General features: G+C 30.9%; 1 protein-coding gene and 1 pseudogene across 1 annotated transcript; both read left to right on the top strand.

The window, feature by feature from the left end:
- The first annotated feature begins 2,114 nt into the window (after window positions 1-2,114).
- LOC145576831 (sesquiterpene synthase 2-like) lies at window positions 2,115-4,914 on the top strand. The gene is made up of 7 exons (XM_081634537.1): window positions 2,115-2,267; window positions 2,483-2,756; window positions 2,864-3,236; window positions 3,321-3,539; window positions 3,636-3,774; window positions 3,865-4,113; window positions 4,450-4,914. Exons 1-7 carry the CDS (start codon window positions 2,166-2,168, stop codon window positions 4,744-4,746), a joined length of 1,653 nt encoding a protein of 550 aa, XP_081490663.1. The 5' UTR covers window positions 2,115-2,165; the 3' UTR covers window positions 4,747-4,914.
- Window positions 4,915-15,092: 10,178 nt separating this feature from the next.
- Window positions 15,093-19,304, top strand: LOC145575663 (cytochrome P450 736A117 pseudogene; annotated as a pseudogene).
- The last annotated feature ends 3,793 nt before the right edge of the window (window positions 19,305-23,097 follow it).

Genomic DNA, 23,097 nt, shown 5'->3' with positions numbered 1-23,097 from the left:
GTTGTAATTATGCTTTTTATTTTTAGAACTCTTTGTAAAAAAATAAATAAATAAATAAGTAAATGAATAATATACACGCTACACGTGCTTATTATATATGTGGGGTTAAATAAAAGTCAGGAATTACTCGGTACCATTTATATATATTTAAGCAGACGGTGATTACATTTACAGCCATTTAAAACGTGGTTTCTTGTACTCGTACTAGGATACTAATACGTACTACATAAGAATACAAAAACCATCCTCACAAAAAGTTGTCAAATTGCAGATGAATGGGTCCATATAGCTGCTTTCAGCCCATGTCTAACGGCCCCATGAGTACATTGCATGTCTGTCTCATCAACCAAGATATTTTTTTTTTTTTTTTATCAATTGGCTCAAAATTTATCACCTGTCAACATAAACATTTTTTTTAAACACGTTTTTAGTGATTAATATATCAAAGAGAATAAGTCGTTAATTCTTTCTTTGTCTTCAAATTATTGTTAAAGCTTACTACTTGCTTACTTGGCATAAATAATGGTGAATATTACAAACAATATTATTAAAAAATGTGTTACAAACTTACAGTATAGTACTTAGTGATTCGTAGTGCACACTAGTTGCATCCAAATTTTACAACATTGACTTCATTTCGACTACATAGTTTTAGATCATATATATTTGAAGGTTGTTGAAAGATTTGAAAGCTAAAAAATCAAGATGAATACAATAAAATTACAAAATTATAAAGATTACACATTATTTGAAAATTGAAAAATCAAGATGAATACAACAAAATTACACCTGACTTATGTTTTGAAGTATGGAAAAGTAATTAAATCATGAAATTCCGTTTGAAACTTATGAATACAACAAGATTTAAATCTTTTTGTCCTATTGTATATTTAAAAAGTAAATGATGGGACAAATCTGTTTTTAGTGCAAAGAGTAAGGTGTTGGTACGGAGGCCTCATTGGCCTTTTTAAACTTAGTTTAATTAATTATTGTCTAGATCATTGAGCTTACTCTTTGCACCAAAAAAAGATCCAACTTACTCTTTGCACCAAAATTACACATGACTTATATTTTGAAGTATGGAAAAGTAATTAAATCATAAAAATCAAGATGAAGACAACAAGATTTGTCTCATCATTTAGTTTTCAAATATATTTATAATTTTCATAATATTTAAATACGTAATTTTAGATATTTAGCAATAAGTAAACATGAATTAAAAGTTTTGATATGGTCTAATCTTACTTTTTTGATTTTGAAAGAAAAAAAGGTACGGAGTTACAAATATCTTAATTATGTTGAAAATTAATAACAATTTCTAAATGTAGTACTCCTTTCGTTTCGTAATAATCGAAACACTTTCCTTTAATATCCGTTTCATAAAAATTGCAACAATTTCTATTTTAGTAAGTACTCACTACAAGCTATTCAAAAAAAAAAAAAAAAAAAGGTACTCACTACTGTTTTATTATTTCTCTCTCCCACATACCCTACTTGCATAAATATATAATTATTTCTCTCTCTTATAAAACTGACTTATACTCTTTTTTTTTATTATTTATCTTTCCTACTATATTTTCACTAACTATACTTTATATTATAAAATTCACCCTATGATCCCTACCCTATAAATTTCCTAAAACTTTGTGCAAAGCCTACTATTGCGATTAATACGAAACGGCGGGATTACTATTTTTCATAAAGAATGTGACCAACATGTATATAAATAACTGTATACACCTAAAGTCTTAAATTATTGCACATTTGCACCTTTCATGTCATAAAGATTTTCTTGTTTAATTTTATTCACGTAACTTTTTATTGCAAAAATTTTTAATATCACATTAGCAATAAATTATAAAAATTAGATATTAATAATAATATATGGATATACCTTTTGAGACTAATCAAACTAGGGTTTGTATGACTATATTTGATCTTATATGTGGAAAGGAATTTGAATATTTCCGCTCATTTTTAAAACCTAAAGTTTTCAAATGAAAAGATCAATAAAAAAAATAAAGAAACAGATAGCTAGAAGACAAATTTGTTCCCTTATAAATAAGCTTTATTGGACTTCATTAATTCTTCATAAAACCAAACAACACTCTATTTATCCTAAATACTTCAGATTTCAACATTGAATAAACTCTTATTGAGTAAATATGCAGTGCCTGATTGTAGAAACAAATGTTGTTCGTCCGCTTGCAAATTATCAACCAGACCTTTGGGGCGATCGCTTCTTCAACTATACTCCTCCAGATACGGTATGATTTACATTTACTCCTCCAAATTATTGCTCCTAAATATTAAGTTTGGTTAGATCTAACTTGATTATTTATGTAAAAATAAGCAAATTTCTTTGCATCAATTTACATAAGTTGAATTGAACATAGCCTTAAAAGGTGAAAGGATACGGTCTGAAGAAATCGTCCATAAGTTAAAATATGTTGTACCTTTTTCTCTTTGACTATTGGCTTAGGTTACCCAAGGACAAATGGAGCAAGAGGCTGTAGCACTTAAAGAGCTAGTGCGTCAAGAACTTTTGGTCATTGACAAGGACCCAAAAGAAAGGCTTGTATTTATAGATGACATAATTCGACTTGGAGTAGCATATCACTTTGAAGATGAAATTGAAGACATCTTTCAAAAATTCTATGAGAGGTTTTATGCTGATGGTTGCTATGAGGATGATCTTCACTATGTTTCACTACGCTTTCGTCTTTTACGACAACATGGCTTCTATGTTTCATGTGGTATGACACCATCTTCATCACCATTAGATTGTGCTTGCATAGTTTTATGTGTTAAATTTATTTACGTTTGAAGATTATTAATTCATTATTTTTATGTAATAAACCAGATGTATTTGAAAACTTCAAATGTGAGGACAAAAGCTTTAAGGATTGTCTAGCAAGTGATGTTCAAGGCTTATTGAGCTTGTATGAAGCATCATATCTAGAAGTACATGGAGAGAAAACACTCGACGAAGCTCGTGCATTTGCTACTACTCATCTAACCTCATTTGCTACACAATTAGGCTCTCCCATGGCCGAACAAGTAGCCCATGCCTTGAAACTACCCCTCCATCGACGTACTACAAGACTAGAATCACGGAATCAAATCTCATTTCATGAGTCAAAGTATTGCAAAAATGAAACTTTGCTTAAATTTGCAAAGTTAGATTTTAACTTGCTTCAAATATTGCACAACACGGAACTTAGAGAGCTTACCAGGTAATTAATTATTTGAGATAACTTAATTAATTTAGATACATACTTTGAATGTTCTAAACTATGGTTTATGATTAAAACGTACAGATGGTGGAGAAGGCTGGATTTGGAAAAAAAATTACCTTTTGTACGACATCGATTGGTAGAGGTTCACTTCTGGATTTTGGGCGTGTACTACGAACCTAAGTACTCGTATGCGAGGATGTTGTTAACCAAATTGTTCAAGATTATATCTATTGTAGATGACATCTATGACTCTTATGGAACTATTGAAGAGTTAAAACCCTTCACAGAAGCAATTCAAAGGTTCGTTACACATGAATATATGTACTAAATGAACCTAAATATTTTTTAAACCTAATTATTGAACTAATTAGAAATTTTGACTTCCTAAAATATTAGGTGGGACAAAACTTGCATCGACCAATTTCCGAGCTACTTGAGAGTATTTTATCAAGTTATCTTAGACATGTTTGAAGAAATTGAGCAAAATTTAGCTTTGGAGCAACGATCATATGGTGTTTATCATCTCCAAAAACAAGTACATACTAAAGCTTATCTATAATATATACTTTGTTTTGAGAAATTATTATAAGAATATTGATCAATAATGGCTATGTCTACTTGATAGATGGGCTTTACATGTCAAGCTTACTTGAATGAAGCTATGTGGCGTCATCAAAATGTTGTTCCTACGTTAGACGAATACATGAAAAATGCCATTGGAAGTGCCGGCTATTTGTATGTAATAGTTGCCGCTTTTCTAGGCATGGGGGAAATAGCAACTAAGGATGCCTTTGAATGGATCGACCAACCAACAAAGGCTCAAAAAGGTTCATGCATACTCGCCAGGCTCTTGAATGACATTGCTAGCTATGAGGTATGTACGGACCTATGAAGGACTCTAACCTGACATGACACATTCTCCTTACCTAGTGAGGAAAAAAAAAAAAAAGAAGTCATCATGTGACTATATATATATTCTAAATTTCTAATTAAATTTCTAATTAGTGGAGTATATTGTAGTGATTCACCTAAACTTATTATTATCTTGCTTGCCAAAATAAAATTAGTATTATCACCTTTCCTGAGTATAATATGTATTGTTAGAATTTAGAAATATCGATCTTTCCTTCCTAAAAAGAATTATTTACCCTAGAATTATCTTTCCTTTCAATAATCATAGGTGTTATAATAAAATGTTGATGTTTTACAGTTCGAGAAGAAAAGAAACCATGTTGCGTCTTCAATAGATTGCTACATGGATCAATTTGGAACCTCCATCGAGGAAGCTACGAGGGGGCTCCAAGCATACATAGAGGGAGCATGGAAGAACATTAACGATGAAATACTTGGGCCAAAAATCGTGCCAAAGACTTTGCTTTTGCGAGTCACCAACTTATCAAGGGTATTATATGACGTTTATCACAATGATGAAGATGGTTATACTACTAGCGCGTTTACGCAAGAAAAAATTGGCACAATTCTTATTCATCCTATTGCATTATCATAAATTATATATATGAATTTTATGTGCGTCTTTTATTACCTTAGATTTTACTTTTGTGTTGAGAAATTTCCCATTGGTCATGAATAAATGATTTGTATTGAAATAGCATTAATCTATGTATAATATTATTAATTTTTATTTACCTGAGTTGTATGATATTATTATTTACCATCAGTTTTTGCAATGTTTTATTGTATTGCTTCTTAGCTTAAGCTTATCTCAATTTTTGGGGTCTCGATTAAAGATTTCATCTTGTTTATATGAATAAAATATCGAATCCTTTTTTAAAGCAATCACTATTCACAGGTGTATTCTTAAAATCTTCTATTGTGATTGTATCGCAGAGTTCTCTTGAAGGCCACGAGAAGTAGTGTACTAGTGTGTAGACTTTTTTATATACTATGTAAAATGATGGTGTAAACCTGCTTGATTGAAAGTGAAGCTTCTAGTATATATAGTGGTCGACTTACAGACGACTATCTTCGACTACGCTAAGAGATTAATAGTTTCAACCTTGGTGTACTTCATCTTCAACTTTTAACCTTTATTTTTCATTCAAAACTCATTCTTAAATTACCAATGTATATATGACATCAATAAGATTAATATATAATCATCATATTTTTGCATCAATATTAATTTATGATATTGAAATCAATATAATAATATGTATACACAATTTGATTAAAAAGATTACGTAATATGACTAATATCGTATGATATTGTGCTTAATTTTATTTGTCATATATAATTTCGTGTTAAATTTTGATTAGTGATATGATTTTTTGTGTATCGCCATCGTTAAAGTTTAAATCTGCAATGCCATTGTTTAAGTTGGGCGTTTGTTTATGTTGAAGATGAATTTATTTTATTTTATATTTGTAAAAAAAAAAAATGAATTTAAAGACGATTTTAGCCTCTTTGTTTGAACGTTTGATTTAGAAGGCATTATTTAGGAGAGGGAATATATGAAAAAATCTTTTTCATATTTTAGAGATTATAACCAATCTAAATATTTTAGCTATAAAAATATAACCATAATTTTTTTTTTTTTTGAAAGATTTATAACCATAAATTAGGAAAAAGAAAAAAATGATGTTATTTAAAAAAAAATTGTTTTAAAAATTAATATGCATTTGTTAAAAAAAAAAATTGAAAATTCAGTTCTTTACTACATAATTTTTTTTTTTTTTTTGAAAAGAACAGAACTACATAATTTTTTTAGTTAGCCTTCGTTTAAAAAAAAAAAAATTGAAAATTCAGTTATTTACCTTATTATGTTATTAAAAAAAAAAATGAAAATTAGACTCATGCTCCTCCTTGGGTGCTGGGTAGAAAAATATGGGTTGAAAATTTTCCACTTTTTTTTTTTTTTGCAGTACGTGGTGGAGTTCAGAATTTCAAACCAGGGGAAAAATGGACATTGCATAATTTTTACAAAAGTGTTAAAAAAAGACATTTTTTTTTTGTCAAAACTACCTATTATAACACTTTTTTTTTTTTTTTTTTTTTTTTTTTTTTTTTGCGAGAAAGTACTTATTAAATTACCCAACACCCGGGGAGAGGGGATGAGATTTGAATCTGTGACCTTTATTTCGTGTTGGCTGTTGATATCATATTAAATGACAAACTCAATCAAAAGTTAAAACTGATGGTTGAAGTCCGGGATCGATTGATAGAATCTATCACAAACAAATTACGTTGATTCATTAGCAAATGAATGATATACATCAATATTCTTTCGTATAATCTTGCTTTCTTAACTTATTAGTTTAGGTTGTAATTATGCTTTTTAATTTTTAGAACTCTTTGTAAAAAAATAAATAAATAAATAAGTAAATGAATGATATACACGCTACACGTGCTTATTATATATGTGGGGTTAAATAAAAGTCAGGAATTACTCGGTACCATTTATATATATTTAAGCAGACGGTGATTACATTTACAGCCATTTAAAACGTGGTTTCTTGTACTCGTACTAGGATACTAATACGTACTACATAAGAATACAAAAACCATCCTCACAAAAAGTTGTCAAATTGCAGATGAATGGGTCCATATAGCTGCTTTCAGCCCATGTCTAGCGGCCCCATGAGTACATTGCATGTCTGTCTCATCAACCAAGATATTTTTTTTTTTTTTATCAATTGGCTCAAAATTTATCACCTGTCAACATAAATATTTTTTTTTAAACACGTTTTTAGTGATTAATATATCAAAGAGAATAAGTCGTTAATTCTTTCTTTGTCTTCAAATTATGTTAAAGCTTACTACTTGCCTACTTGGCATAAATAATGGTGAATATTACAAACATTATTATTAAAAAATGTGTTACAAACTTACAGTATAGTACTTAGTGATTCGTAGTGCACACTAGTTGCATTGTACTGACCTTTAATTTTGGAGTTTCCTATGATGGTGAGTGTCACGTTGTGGTTCACTGGACGGAGATATGGAACAAAACATCGTACGTGTCTTAGGCCAGTGAAATTGGCAAAGTTCATTCGAATCTAAGCTAATTTGGAAATTTTGTCAGCAGTCACTTTTTTATGAGATTTTATTTATTTATTTATTTATTTTTTTTTTTTTTTTTTTTGTGAGAAAACATATTTTAAAAACTTGTAAAAAGAGAGCTAATTCATAATTTGCCTGATTCTGGCTTTTGCATCCAATTTTACAACATTGACTTCATTTCGACCACATTTTTAGATCATATTTATTTGAAGGTTGTTGAAAGATTTGGAAACTAAAAATCAAGATGAATACAACAAAATTACAAAACTATAAAGATTACACATTATTTGAAAACTAAAAAATCAAGATGAATATAACAAAATTACATCTGGCTTATGTTTTGAAGTATGGAAAAGTAATTAAATCATGAAATTCCATTTGAAACTTATGAATACAACAAGATTTGAATCTTTTTGTCCTCTTTGTATATTTAAAAAGTAAATGATGAGACAAATCTCTTTTTTTAATGCAAAGTGTAAGCCGAATGATGTAGACTAGAATTAATTATAAGTATATTCAAAAAGTAAATGATCTGACAAATCTAAAATGATTCAATTTTGCATTTTTTTTCGGGTGGGTTGGGGGGGGGGGGGGGGCTCATTGGCTCTTTTGAACTTAGCTTAATCAATTATTGTCTTGAGCTTATACTCTTTGCCCCAAAAAAAGATCCAGTGTACTCTTTGCACCAAATTTACACATGACTTATGTTTTGAAGTATGGAAAAGTAATTAAATAATAAAAATCAAGATGAATACAACAAGATTTGTCTCATTATTTACTTTTCAAATATACTTATAATATTTATAATATTTAAATACGCAATTTTAGACATTTAGCAATAAGTAAACATGAATTAAGAGTTTTGATGTTGTCTAGTCCAAATATCTTTTGTCTAATCTGACTAATTTGATTTTGAAAGAAAAAGAGGTACGAAGTAACAAATATCTTAATTATTTGAAAATTAATAACAATTCCTAAATGTAGTACTCCCTCCGTTTAGTAATAATCGTAACACTTTTCTTTTATATCCGTTTCATAAAAGTTGCAACACTTTTTATTTTAGTAAGTACTCACTACTATTTTATTATTTCTTTCTCCCATATACCCTACTTGCATAAATATATAATTATTTCTCTCTCTTATAAACCCGACTTATACTCTTTTTTTATTATTTATCTTTCCTACTATTATCACTAGCTATACTTTATATTATAAAATTCACCATATGATCCCTACCCTGGCCCAGAAATTTCCTAAAACTTTGTGCAAAGCCTACTATTGCAATTAATACGAAACGGCGGGATTACTATTTTTTCATAAAGGGTGTGACCAACATGTATATATATAACTGTATACACCTAAAGTCTTAAATTATTGCACATTTGCACCTTTCATTTCATAAAGATTTTCTTGTTTAATTTTATCGACATAAATTTTTATTGCAAAAATCTTTAATATCACATTAGCAATAAATTATAAAAATTAGATATTAATAATATACGGATATACCTTTTGAGACTAATCAAACTAGGCTTTGTATGACTATATTTGATCTTATATATGGAGAGGAATTTAGGATATTTCCGCTCATTTTTAAAACCTAAAGTTTTCAAATGAAAAGATCAATAAAAAAAACAGATAGCTAGAAGACAAATTTGTTCCCTTATAAATAAGCTTTTTTGGACTTCCATAATTCTTTATAAAACCAAGCAACACTCTATTTATCCTAAATACTTCAGATTTCAATATTGAATAAACTCTTATTGAGTAAATATGCAGTGCCTGATTGTAGAAACAAACGTTGTTCGTCCGCTTGCAAATTATCAACCAGACCTTTGGGGCGATCGCTTCTTCAACTATACTCCTCCAGATACGGTATGATTTACATTTACTCCGTACGTAACATAATTATTGCTCCTAAATATTAAGTTTGGGATGTACTTATTATCGATTGAGAGATTCTACTTTATAAATCCAAAAGAGGCTTCATATTAAAAACATATGACAAATTTGGTAATTAAGGGAGTAATATTTTATTATTTTTTCGGTTTGTTGTCTTTATTTTAGGGTATGTTTAGTTTGGTTTGATAAGATTTTAAGATTTAATTGAATTTTTACTTTCCTCAAAAAAAAAAAAAAAAAAAAAAACTAAAAAATTGAATTTTTACTTTATTTGAATACAAAATTGTAAGGACAAAGATTATTAAAAACTTTCCAAATATAAAAAATTCATATAAAACTCGATCTAATCAAGTTTGGTTAGATCTAACTTGATTATTTATGTAAAAATAAGCAAATACTTTGTATCAACTATTCAGCTTACATTAGTTGAATTGAACATGGCTATATGACGTTTATTACAATGATGAAGATGGCTATACTACTAGCACGTTTACGCAAGAAAAAATTGGCACAATTCTTATTCATCCTATTGCGTTATCATAAATTATGAATTTTATGCGTCTCTTTTACTACCATAGATTTTACTTTTGTGTCGGAAATTTCCCTTTGGTTATTAAAAAATGATTTGTATTGAAATAACATCATAAATCTATGTATAATACTTAATTTATGAGTTAAATTAAAATACGGTCCCTTAACTTTGTCACTATTAGCACATTTGGTCCCTTATCTTTGAAATGAGGCAAAAAAGTCCCTCAACCACCCTAGCCTCATTATTCTTATTTAGCAAAGTTTAGGGATGTCAATATGCCAACTAAACCAAATTTCAGGGACTTCCAGCGATGAGTCAACAAAAGTTTAAGGACTACACTTGTTTTTTTCAAGTAAAAGTTTAGGGACTTGTTAGATCATAAGTCAATTAATTAAATTAAATATAAACAAAAGCTTAGAAATTTATAAAGTGAGTTTTTTTAACCAAATATTTATTAAGTGAGTTGGCAAGAATAAAAATTGCTAATAAAAATTGATAATCATGATATATTTTATATTTTTTTTATCATTCCTTTACTTCCTACCTTTATTTCGTAATCAAATTTTTTACAATATATTCCAACTAAACTCATTAACCACACATCCTCAAATCCTAACTCCTAACCCCTTATAAATTTCACACACCAAAATAAATTTAAATAAAAATAAATAAACCAAAAAATATAATGTGTTTTCAAAGTGAGAGAGCAAGAAAAACCCAAACTTTGTTATATAAAACTAAATAAATTTATGAAACTAGAATAAAAATAATACCACCACACTTTTCTCATTAATTGACAATTTATTTTTTCATGAGTTTATGTTCTAAAAGGTTTTCAATTTTTGGGTTTTTGTGTGTCAATTTCAAGGTTTTTTTCTATGTGTTTTGTGTTCTAAATGATTTTCAATTTTTTTTAGGTTTTATGTGAGACAATTTTAAGGGTTTTCTTTTTTATTCTTCTTTTTTCTTGTGTTAATTTCTAGAAGAAAATAATAATTGCCTTACATTATTAACTAAACGTGTTTAACTGAAGTAAATGGTGGCGACCATAAATTCACACTTAAATTATCTCACCTTGTATATTTTTATAAAGTAAATAATTTTTACTAAAATTAAATTGGTTTAGTTGAAATTTAATAAGTTTAATTGAACTAAATTACACTTATTGGTTAAAAACTTATAATCACTCTTGTGTGGGAGCACCATGTGTCCCTGTAGGTTCCTAAACTTTGGCCTATAATTACATTAGTCACCTCACCCTATAAATCCCTGAACTTTCATTTCTAATTTAATTAGGGGTGTGCTAAACGCAACCTAGGTTTAATTAACGCAACTCTTTTTCCCTTATTTTTACAACCCTAATAGAAATATAAAGTTTATTTTTTTCTCCTCCTCTTTCAACTTGGTAAAATATATCAATAAATTTAAAATTTTCATCACAAGAGTACAAAATTCGATTTAAAATACTAATTAGGATTGCAATGGATGACAATTTTCACCTAGAAGATCTCAGAATTGATGTAAGCTTTTTGTTTTTTTGTTATTATTTTCAAGTAGACTTCTTGCTAAACGAGTGAAACAGACTGGTCTATTTCGGCCAAATTGAACAAAACTAATGCCTATATTTCGCACATATTGAACATAATAGTATACTCTATTTCGTACATATTGAACAACATAGTATATTCTATTTTGTACATATTGAACAGAATAGTATACTCTATTTCGTATATATTGAACAAAATAATATACTAAATTTCATAAATAATGAACAAAGCTTGTTGTACGTGCACTAGTAGGAAGATAGCTACTTGATATGATTATGCATGCTAATAATCAAACTTACATAAATTAATGCACTATGGTGGAAAGGATCATAGGATTATATTCTTTGTAAAACAAGGCATATCCCTTCCAGGGACCCAAGACTTCAGAGCCAAAAGCGAGAATCAAGGTTAGTTATATATATATATATATATATATATATATATATATATATATATATATATATATATATAATCAAGTTGTATGGTTCTTCAAGTTTCATTAATTCAAGCAGTTGATTTACTAGTATATATGTATACAGATTCATGCTAATAATCAAACTTTACAGGGTCCACAGGGGATTGCGGCCTCTCGAGGTCAGCTGCAGGATGGTTGTGGGGCACTCTGCTCCATGACCAAGTGAGCAGCAGCAGGCCACAAGCAGGTTGCGACAACACTCACCTAGTCGCGGGCAGCTTGCGGTGTAGGTTGTTTCCCCCCTCCCCTCCCAAGTGGAGCAACCAATCAACTTCAATTTCATGATGTAAGTGTAGGCTACATGACTTTGTTAGCAAAAGGAACAAGAAGCAGAGGATGCATTAAACAATTTCAGGGGATTCAAAACACCTAAAATTGGGAACTCAATGCAATAGTATAACAATTTCGAATGACCCATATGAACTAACAACACTTGTTTCATATCTACTACAAGAAATAGTGAACAGATTACAACCACGTTATACAAAGCAGCTACTATTATTACATCACATTTATACGAATTAAATTACTCTGTTTTAGCCCAACCATACAAAACAGTCAAATCCATTTCATACCAGTTACACAAAATAGTTGAAATTGTATTACCCAATTCATCTAATACTACCCAATCCCAATAAAGATTAAACACCCACAAATATAAAGAGTATACAAAAACCCCAAAATTCATCATCTTCAAGCGAAAAAAAATCGAAATTAAACACTAAATTAATTTGTAAAATGGAGCAACAAAAATATGAGAGATTGCGAAGATTACTTACAACAACAACAACAAACAATTTATAGGGAAGATCAAGCGACAAATTTCGTTTAAATAATAGTATCACAAGTTATTAAATTGATTTAATTGGGTATTGAATGAATTTTTTGATTGAAAATTTTGGGTTTTTTGGTTGAAAGAGAGGAGAACGAAAGAAATGAGAGTGAGTTTGAGAGTGAGGGTAAATTTGGGTTTTTAGGGGGGTGTGCTAAGTAGATGAAGGTTGTATTTAGCAACCATGAATTAATGCCAACTCATCAGCTGAAAGTCCCTAAACTTTGCATTTAAAATCATTAAATTTGTTGTCACATGTGTGCCAAGGTCCCTAAACTATGCTTAGTCAACTAATTTGTACCTGAAAAGTGAGTCATTGGTGGTTGAGGGACCATTTTGCCTCATTTGAAAGTTGAGGGACTAAAATGCTACAAATACCAAAGTTTAAGGATCGTATTTTAGCTTAACTCCTTAATTTATATTTACCTTTGTGTTGTATAATATATTTACCATCAATTTTTGCAATGTTTTATAATATTGCTTCTTAGGTTTAGCTTGTATCGCAGAGTTCTCTTGAAGGTCACGAGAAGTAGTGTGTAGACTTTTTTACGTACTATGTGAAATGGTGTAAACCTATTTGATTGAAAGCAAAGCTTTTAGTATGGTTGTCCACTATGGGCGACTACGCTAAGAGATTAAATCTAAACCGTTTATTATGTATTATGTTTGTTGTTTAATCTTAGTCTTTGAGTATTACATTTTTAAAAAATTAAAACATCTAATTTACATGTCATTTATGTCATGACCAATTAACGACCAGTTAGCAAAGTGCTCTTTGTTTTCTTAATTTTATAAGGCATTTGGTAAAGTAATTTTTAATGTAGGAAACGGATTCAATTAAGTGTTTTCATTTGTAATTGTTTGATATGGGTTAAAATTAACAAATATCGTTTTCGGAAGGTAATAAAAAAAACCCCTAATTTGTTACCCTTGACAAACTAGTGGAAACAAAATACATTTCCTTAATCACAATCTACTCAAATTGTTTCCATTCCACTAAAATACCAAACATATAGTATAGGTAATATTTATCAATACCCTTTCCCTTACCTATTTAAATCCTGTATGTTTCATTTACTAGGTTTATACCAAACACTCCCTTAAAGGGTAAACTTTTTTTTTTTTTTTTTTTTCCAAATTACAATATTATAAACAACCATTCAAATAAATTATAAAATTGATAGTAATTTTTTTAGAGGAAAACTCATATTAATAGTTTCAACCTTTTTTTAATAGAGTACTTCATCTTCAACTTTTAACCTTTATTTTTCATCCAAAACTCTTTTTTTTTTTTTTTTTTTGAATCCAAAACTCATTCTTAAATTACTAAAGTATGCATATGATATCAATAAGATTAATATATAATCATCATATTTATGCGTCAATATAAAATTAATTTATGAGATTGAAATCAATGTAATTATATGTATATACAATTTGATTAACAAGATCGCGTAATGAAAGGTTCGTTGTTCATCATTGGGTTTGGTTTTAGGGAGAATTTTTTTTGATGTCGACAAAACCCTTACCGTATTTTACAACCTAATTCAATATTGCCCTAAAACTTTTCCAATATAGAATCAAATTAAACCTGAATTTCGAAATTATATGGCCTTAATTGAACTCGATCCAAATGTCTTACATTTAATAGTTACTCCAACTTAAATCCATTATGCTGAACAACTCAACAACTCTATTGTCATTTCTACTCATTGATTATTGTTGTAACAAATCAAGAAATTACATTAATGCACAATTTTAGAGGAGGACATTAGAGGGATTGCGATTCCTCGACTTGTCCCTCCTAACTAGTTGCGGTTTTTACTTGTTTTGTTTTTTGTTTTTTTCGTTGCTGCTTTGTTCCTTTTCTTGTTGGAATTTTCTTCCTCATTTGAAAAAAAAAAAATAAAAATGTACTGGTAGCTCTTTCTCCATGACGTACCGCCTCTTTCCAGTAAAAAGCAAACACGAATATTACATAGATTGGCCAACTTCAAGAGTGGGAAACCTATAATCGAAAATAACATAATGTATGTACTCGATTTTTATCAAGGCTAGCTCCCCTATATATATACATCAGTAGCTTTCACTGTTTTATGTTCACATGTTTTTGTTGTGCCTTTGGTTGATGTATATTTGAAATACTATGTGAAGCGAGATTCGCGAGTCATACCTTAAAATTACGAGTAATTAAATGCTTTCAATTTATGAGTTTTTAAGTTCTTTGCATCCTTTTCTTCCAAAAAAAAAAAATAAAATTAAAAAAAAATAATACTGGTCTGATTCGATCTAAGAATAAATAGGTGATGTGCACTCTTTAATTGCCACAATTTATGTAAAATAGATCAAAGAAGTATATCAAATTATACGTAAACGGGATTTCACCTAACTACATAAGTATTATATATAAACAAGCAAGTTATTCTATTGAAGTATTCATAAACATAACATATAAACAAGCAAGTTAATCTATTGAAGTAATCATTACTATATATATATATATTAACGAGTAACTTCACAATTATAATATTTGACCAGTTAACAATGCAAATCACAAACATGTCATTTCCTCTATTCTTCCTTCCATTCATTGTCTTCTCAATCTTCCTTTACAAATTGCTAGCATTACCAACCAAGTGCAACAAAGAGTTGAATAATGTACCACCCACCCCACCAACGCTGCCAATAATCGGAAACCTCCATCAACTGGGAAAATTACCTCATCGTTCCCTACGATCCCTTTCCATCAAGTATGGTGACCTCATGTTACTCTACTTCGGCAATAGGCCAACCTTCGTTGTGTCCTCTTCGAAGGAAGCCGAGGAGGTCATGAAGACCCGCGAACACCTCTTCCTTGACAGGCCTAATTTACGTTTCATCGACAGGATTTTTTACCATGGAAGCGACGTAGGATTCAGTTCTTACGGAGATAAATGGAGGCATAGGAAGAGCATTTGTGTGAGCCAGCTTCTATCCAACAAAAACGTTCAATCTTTTCGACCGATAAGAGAAGAAGAGGTTGCGCGAATGATCAAAGAGATCAAAAGCTATGGTAGTTCACCTTTGAACTTGAGTGAGATTTCGTCCGCACTCTTTAAATGTCTCATTTGTAGGACGGCACTAGGAAGGAAATTCGACGAACAAAGTGGAAAGAACGTCTATAAGATGTTCAAGGAGCTTGCGGAGGTTATGGGGGCGATAAGTGTAGGAGATTACATTCCGTTTTTAGGTTGGATTGATAAGTTAACGGGTTTGGAAGACAGGGTGGCGAATGTGCATAGAATATTCGACGCGTTCCTTGAAGAAGTTATTCAAGAGCATGAGATTGAGGTCGGACACAATAACGATGAAGGAAATCATGTCAAAGATTTTGTGGAGATTATGCTTGAAATTCAAAGAGAAAAACCCGAAATACTTTCAAGGGATAGCATCAAAGGCACTACACTGGTAAGCCATTCTTATCACATTTTACCAAAATCATGGCATTTCTAGTTAAACATTATTTGTGTTGATGCTAATTGATGTAATTATTGAACATATTGATAAAATGATACATACATTCTAAAAGTTGCACATAAGAAGATGTAAATGTGGAATACAAAATGTTAGCTTTCAAATTGTACTTAATACAGTACATTGATAAAAAGTAAGAGGACTTTTACAAGTAGATTATTTAAGTCTAATAAATATACAGCAGATCAATTGAAAACTCTAACCCTTTTAGCAAAGTTACAAATGTTGAATATTGAATATTTTCATACCTTCTTTCATATTCTTTAAAGAGGAGTCTATGTTTTGTTCGTTTAAGTCATAATGATTCAACCTTATTTACGTACAACATCGTATGGAGTATAAATATTAAGCAAAGGTAAAACTTGTATTAATGTATACTAAACCTAAATAAATCAATTTGAACAAATCCCAAAAGTGGAACTCATTATAGTTAAACATTGTAATTTTTTATTTTTTTATTATTTTTTAATAAAGTTAAACATTGTAATGTTATTAAAGCAACAAAAACTAAAATAAATTTAACAGAGAGGATAAATCGAACATAACTAAATTTTTGAGAGGATCAGAGGAATAGTGACTCACCTCTTAGCAAACAATTAATATTCTCGATATTCGTTAATATAATTACATCTCCAAATTTCTACTTACGTACTTTCAATGATATGTATGAATTTCATGCGCATTAAATACATACGTAGTTTTCAGTTTTAAGAAGACGTGTGCTCTGGTTTTCTTCAGTTTTAAGAAGACGTCTGTCTACCTTGCTCCACTGGTCCGTCTCATACTCTCATAACAGCGGTATATAATGTCGTTCAATTTATACATGTCGATAGTACTCTGTAGGTAGTATTATCATTATTAAGGGTTGACCGATCAAACACAGACTTAGCATAGGAGTAACTGGTAAGGTTTGTACCACACAACCTTAAGGGGACACTTGAGATGCGGATTTGTTATTGTAATCTTCTACCACTCTCAAAGTGTCTTGCCTACGTGTAATTCGAGCTAAGATGTTCCAATCCAAAGACTTTTCCTCATAGCTGGTAATTGATGATATCTTATCCTGTCACTTCTACAGCTTGACGTTGAAGTTTCTACCTCAATAAGCATATGTTTGAGATTGACATTTACCAGCCATTTCTCCACCGCCTATTTATAGCATTATTGTGTTTAAAATTCCTCACCTGAAAATAGAAACAGGCCCACCCGTGAAAGTACGTACTCGCTCACATGTAATGTTGGATTGTTGGCCGGCCAAGCTAAGGGTGTGTCACGCCTAAATACGGTCCATTAATTTATTCTACTACCTCTGTTAACATTTATTTGCAACAAAGGGGGATAGCACGGACTCCTAGATAAAACTTTTAAAGTATGATTATTGAAAAATAAGGGCACTTGGTTAAGTATTAATCCTACTTGAAAAAAAAAACAAATTAAACAAAACCCATAACCACCGACACCTAGAACCACTAAACCCAAAACCACTGACAACCACCAGAACAACCAAACCCACCGACACTTTGAACCCAAAACCACCACCAAAATCCGACCACGAACCTAGCCGAAACCATCGAAACCCGACCACGAACCCAACAAACCACCCATGAACCCAGCCAAAACCATCGAAACCCAACCAAACCCAGCAAACCACCACGAACGCAACAAACCACCACGAACCCAGCCAAAACCTAGAAAACCACCACCAAACCCAGCCAAAACCCAGAAAATCCACCCAGAACCGACGAACCACCACCCACGCCACCCACAAACCACCGAAATCGACCCACAAACCACCGAAATTCACCCATAAACCACCGAAATCCACCCAAGAATCACCGAAACCCACCCACGAACCACAAAAAACAACCCACAAATTAACTACCATCGGATCTACCGAACCCATCCACAAACCACCAACATCCACCCACGAACTGAGATGAGAGATGACAATGAAGAAGAAGATGAGAGATAACGAAGGAAGAAGATGAGAGATAAGAGATGATGATCAGTTCAGAAGGTCGAAGAAGATGAGAGATGATGATGATGAACTAGAGATGAAGATGGAGGAGAGAGATGGTGGGGAGATGAAATTAGGATTAATCTGATTTTTTGGGGAAAAAAGCTTAGACGATTAAGTTAGATTAGGGTTATAATAATTTGTAATTATGTGAAATATTATGGGTTAATAATTTTTAAATGAGGGCATTTTGGTCATTTTACCATAAAAACGTTACTATATTAGGAAAAAAATAGTTTTGTTGCAAATAATAGGTAGCACCCTTTTTTGGTAAATGTTGCAAATAACTGTTAACGGAGGTAGTATATGTTGCATCTATTTCATATTAGTTGCAACGATTAGCCACTTTTTACTTATATTTTTTATCAACTCGTTGCAAATAATGTGAAACGGAGGTAGTATATCTTATAAAAGGGATTTCTTTTATTTTTTATTTTATTTTATTTTTTTTTTTTTTTTTTTTTGAATAGCACATCTTATAAAAGGTGTATAGAGGAGAATGATTTATTACTCTTCTCTTAATTACAACTTTTCAATACTCAAGCTCATTATATAACTTTTTTTTTTCAGGGGGGCAAAATTTTTATTATCTAACTTGTTTGAATTTGGTATAGGATATACTTGGTGCGGGCACAGACACGTCTACTACCCTGTTAGGATGGGCAATGACAGAGTTATTAAGGCATCCGAATATCATGAAAAAACTACAAGAAGAGGTAAGAAACATTGTCAAACCAAATACAAGGGTAACTGAACATGACTTAGAGAACATGAAGTACCTAAAGGCAGTGATCAAGGAGACACTTAGGCTACATCCTCCAGTTCCCTTATCGGGATTTCGAGAATCCTCCGAAAATGTCAAGATAGGTAAATACAACATCTCTGCAAGGGCTCAAGTTATAGTCAATGCGTGGGCAATACAACGCGATCCTAAACTTTGGCAAGACCCGGAGAATTTCCATCCAGAGCGATTCTTAAATGACAACTCGTACGTTGATTTTAGGGGACAACATTTCCAATTAATCCCGTTTGGATCCGGGAGAAGAGGATGCCCCGGAATGTCTTTGGGCATTGTCACTATTGAACTTGCGTTAGCAAGTCTTATTTACGAATTTAATTGGACGTTACCCAATGGAAGAAAAGGAGAAACCTTAGACGTTGCAGAAAGTTGGGGTGTATCTGTTCGACGAAAAACCCCTCTTATAGTCATTGCAACCCACCCTTAGACTTTGGAGAAAGTTGGGCTTCATCATTTTTTTTCTTCTATGATTTTATTAAGGAAATTTTGACTTTTACTACAAAAAAAAAAAATCAAAAAATTATTTTTTACCATCAAAAAAAAATTCTAAAAATTGTTTTTTACCACCTAACGTCAAGAAAACGGTTAAAACCAGTTAAAAAAAAATTTCTTTGAATTTCATGCGCAAAACATGTTCTTCATAGATTTAGGGGGCATTTTGGTCCTATGAGACCAATTTGAGATCAGAATTGACAAAAAATGATCGAAAATGCCTCGTTTTGCGTGTTTCACGCAAATCGATGTATTTTTAAACACTTAAAACGAGAAATTTTCAATCATTTTTTGTCAATTCTAACCTCAAATTGGTTCCATACGACCGTAATGCCCCTAAAACCCCTAAAGAGCATGTGTTTGACACGAAAATCAAAGAATTTAAAAAATTCCGTTAGACTTTTGACGACAGGTGGTAAAAAACAATTTTTATTTTTTTATTTGGTGGTAAAATAAAAGTTTTAGAAATTTCGGTGGTAAAAAACAATTTTTTGATTTTTTTTTTTGTGGTAGAAGTCAAAAAATCTTTTTATTAAACTTGATATGTTGACACACATATTCGAAGGTGACACACATATTCGAAGGTGACACACATATATACTTACTTAGTAGTGTGGCACTGCATAATAGTTGCAGTCATAGATCGATGTTCGAGTAACACAACAATGTCTTGTAAAAACAATGTAAGATCGATACATGATCATGTCGTATTTGTTATGCAAGGATTTTATCAAGGTAAGGTGGTGCTTATATTTGGTATGATTTGACGGCAATTTCTTCATATGTTTCGATAAAAATAAAGACGGTAGATAAATGTAATCAAGAAAACGTTATCGCTAAAAAGTACTTTACTACATTGATTATGTTTGATGATCTTTTTGATTAGCTCAATTCCTTGCCTCGAATTTCTGGTCAATGAGGTAAAACTTGCATGTTAAATTTACTTATGTTGAAAATATGACTAATAACAAATAAAATAATTAAACAGCTATCTGAAAAATGTCGTGACGTGATAATAGACCACTATCCTAAAGTCAAATTTGTCCCGCACAGGTATATACGAACTCATAGCAATCGACCTCCAGGGATACACAACTCCAACTCTTTGGTAAACTAAGGAGAGCTAGATTGGGAACATATTAATCAATGCCCAAAACAAGAGACTATATTTTTGTGTACTCGTAACATTTTTAGAGTCAAGAATAGAAGTAGAGTATATCTTTTTTTGTGTGTCTTCATGAAATGGAGGAGAATCAATTTATAGTGGAGCACTCAAGCCCCCCAAAATCAAGGGGTATCAATAATCCATTACCTCCCTTAAAATGAGTGATCAAATCATCAAATATTATGAACCTAGACTACTCAATAATCACCGAAAACATGCATACCCCAAAGTCAAGGAGTATCAAATTAATTACCTCCCTTTAATTATGCATGTGCCAAGGATCGAAATCCTGTTCTGATACCATGAAAGATTGAATGGTTGCCTCATTGTTTAAGCGTGAATATAAATACACATTTATAAGAGATAAATTAGGAAATTAACTAGCTACAAACTAGGCAAAGATATATACATTTACCAAACTAAATATATATACAAAATTAATAGAATATATTATCATATATTCTAACAGTATCAATTAGCTTCCAACTATGTAGAATATCAATAAGCATATGGTTAGTGAAGAAATGTTCGGTGATAATAAAAGTCAACTAATTGATATGTGATATTAATTAAAGAAATCAACCAAATTTGAGTTTTGATCTTTTGAAGCAACTGGAGTTTAACTATGGGGAATATCTAAAAACTCCAACAACGTATTCCTCGTGTCTTCTCCATTTTGTTGAAATCTAAGCTTCAGCAATCATGGACGAATCAACGATAGATGAAACAACAGGTCTTTCCAAGCTTTAGCAACTTGTCAAATGGTAGGTATGAAAAGTTCATCGGTTAATATGGTATGTTATCTCTGTCTTTGTCCTTCTTCCCTTGTTTCGATTTCAAATTTTCAATTTTTCATACACATAATGAACCGGCCATAAGGCAGACAAACATTAAAGTAAGGCGCGAAGCATTTCCCACACTTAGATATTACTTTGTACGAAGTACAATACAACAATTCATTGTTCAGCTATAATAACAGCATATTGGTACTTCCATGCTAAAATCAAACGGCATATAATTCAATAAGCATTTAAAATAATACTAGTGAATTTTTTTTTAAATGCATGAATAAGATTTTGAGAATAAGGTTTTGTTGTTGTTTTTGTTGTATGAATAAGATGGTATCGAGTTTAGTTTTCATAGTCGTCAATTTTCATAAATTTTTTCACAAGTGTGTAATACGAGTATATACTATTGATCAAGCATGCATAAGATGACACTTTAAAAAAATTGGAGGGAGGGGATTTATTTATTTGTTTTTTTTTAAAAGAAGATACTAATAAAGCTTTATGTGTGTCAAGATGATGATACATTCAGATCAATGTCCAAATTGTAAATTTCATTGTGATTTAACAACTCTGATAAAAACACATCTTATTTCAGACTTTTAAGGTTTTTACTTATTTTTTTTTTAATAGCAAAAATATTTCATTAATTAAAAGTCATACGACATGTACAATATAGATACGACGTTAACAAATACATAAGATATTGAATCAAATAAAAGTTTCCTTCATAAAAACTACGATCGTCGAATAGATCTTGCACTATACAACATCTCCCGCTTATATCGCTGGAAAATACAGTCTTGGTGGAGAGACAATCTAACGATCCTTTGTAGCTGTGAGGATGTTTTTGTTCTGATTCATCTCTCTGCATTCGAAAACTTGATAACTTTTTCACCAACGAAATAATTTCACGACAATCCATTAGATCTAACATCATGGATTCAAAACTAAGAAATTTCTCCCCCGAAATGAGGAGATAAACTTGTCTTTCGAAGGAGGTCGAAAAACTCTTGTTTTTCGAAGGAGATCGGAAACCCTTTCTTTCGAGGGAGAAAAGTTCCTCCCAAAAGGAGTAAGCATTATTATAAAACCTAAAATAAAAAAATAAAAAAATAAAAAATAAAAAATTAAATAAAAAAATTAAAGAAGCTAGGATTGGGGCTTTTCACCGGTTCAAACCGATGAAAGCCCCTTTAAAATTCAATAATGGAGGCTAGGGTTTTGGAGAGAGAGGAAGGAGGAGAGAAGAGAGGTTTATAGGAGTATAGGTTTTACCTTCAATGAGAACAAATACTTACTTTTGATTACAATCATTTTTTTTCTTTTTGTTTTTATGGGGTTTGCAATTACAATATGTTTGTATCTAATTAACAAACGCCAGAACACGGTATTGATTGAGTGCATAGGTCATAGAAAATTCTTACTAAAATAAGCTGCAAAATGTCACTGTATGACCACTTGATCGATTCTGAGTTTCTGACCAAATTAAGCTGTAAGTTAACTTCACATTCAATTCAGTAGATTTTGTCCAATTGATTTGGGTTCATAATAATTTTACTCTCCGTCCCTAAATTACATTCCTACTTCTAGCATTTATTCCTCACATAATAGAGAGAAGTATGAATATAATTTAGGGACAGAGGGAATAACAATAATAGTAACATTAATACCAACAATAATACTAACAATAATACTCTGATAGTAATATTGATACGGAGTAGGAGTAATAATTGTTTCGGATGTAACCCGAAAACTCATATTCAAGATCCTATCGT

The sequence above is a fragment of the Chenopodium album genome, chromosome 13 (genome assembly GCF_948465745.1).
Source record: "Chenopodium album chromosome 13, dcCheAlbu1.1, whole genome shotgun sequence".
NCBI classification, from domain to species: Eukaryota; Viridiplantae; Streptophyta; class Magnoliopsida; order Caryophyllales; family Amaranthaceae; genus Chenopodium; species Chenopodium album.
The sequence above is the reverse complement of the archived record's forward strand: the minus strand, read 5'-3'. Positions and strand labels throughout refer to the sequence as shown.

What these genes read in the sequence shown, in the direction of transcription:
- LOC145576831 (XM_081634537.1), top strand. Translation starts at nt 2,166, where the DNA reads ATGCAGTGCCTGATTGTAGAAACAAATGTTGTTCGTCCGCTTGCAAAT. An exon ending in TGGCTTCTATGTTTCATGTG is followed by an intron (nt 2,757 to 2,863) that starts GTATGACACCAT and finishes GTAATAAACCAG; the next exon opens with ATGTATTTGAAAACTTCAAA. An exon ending in ATGACATTGCTAGCTATGAG is followed by an intron (nt 4,114 to 4,449) that starts GTATGTACGGAC and finishes GATGTTTTACAG; the next exon opens with TTCGAGAAGAAAAGAAACCA.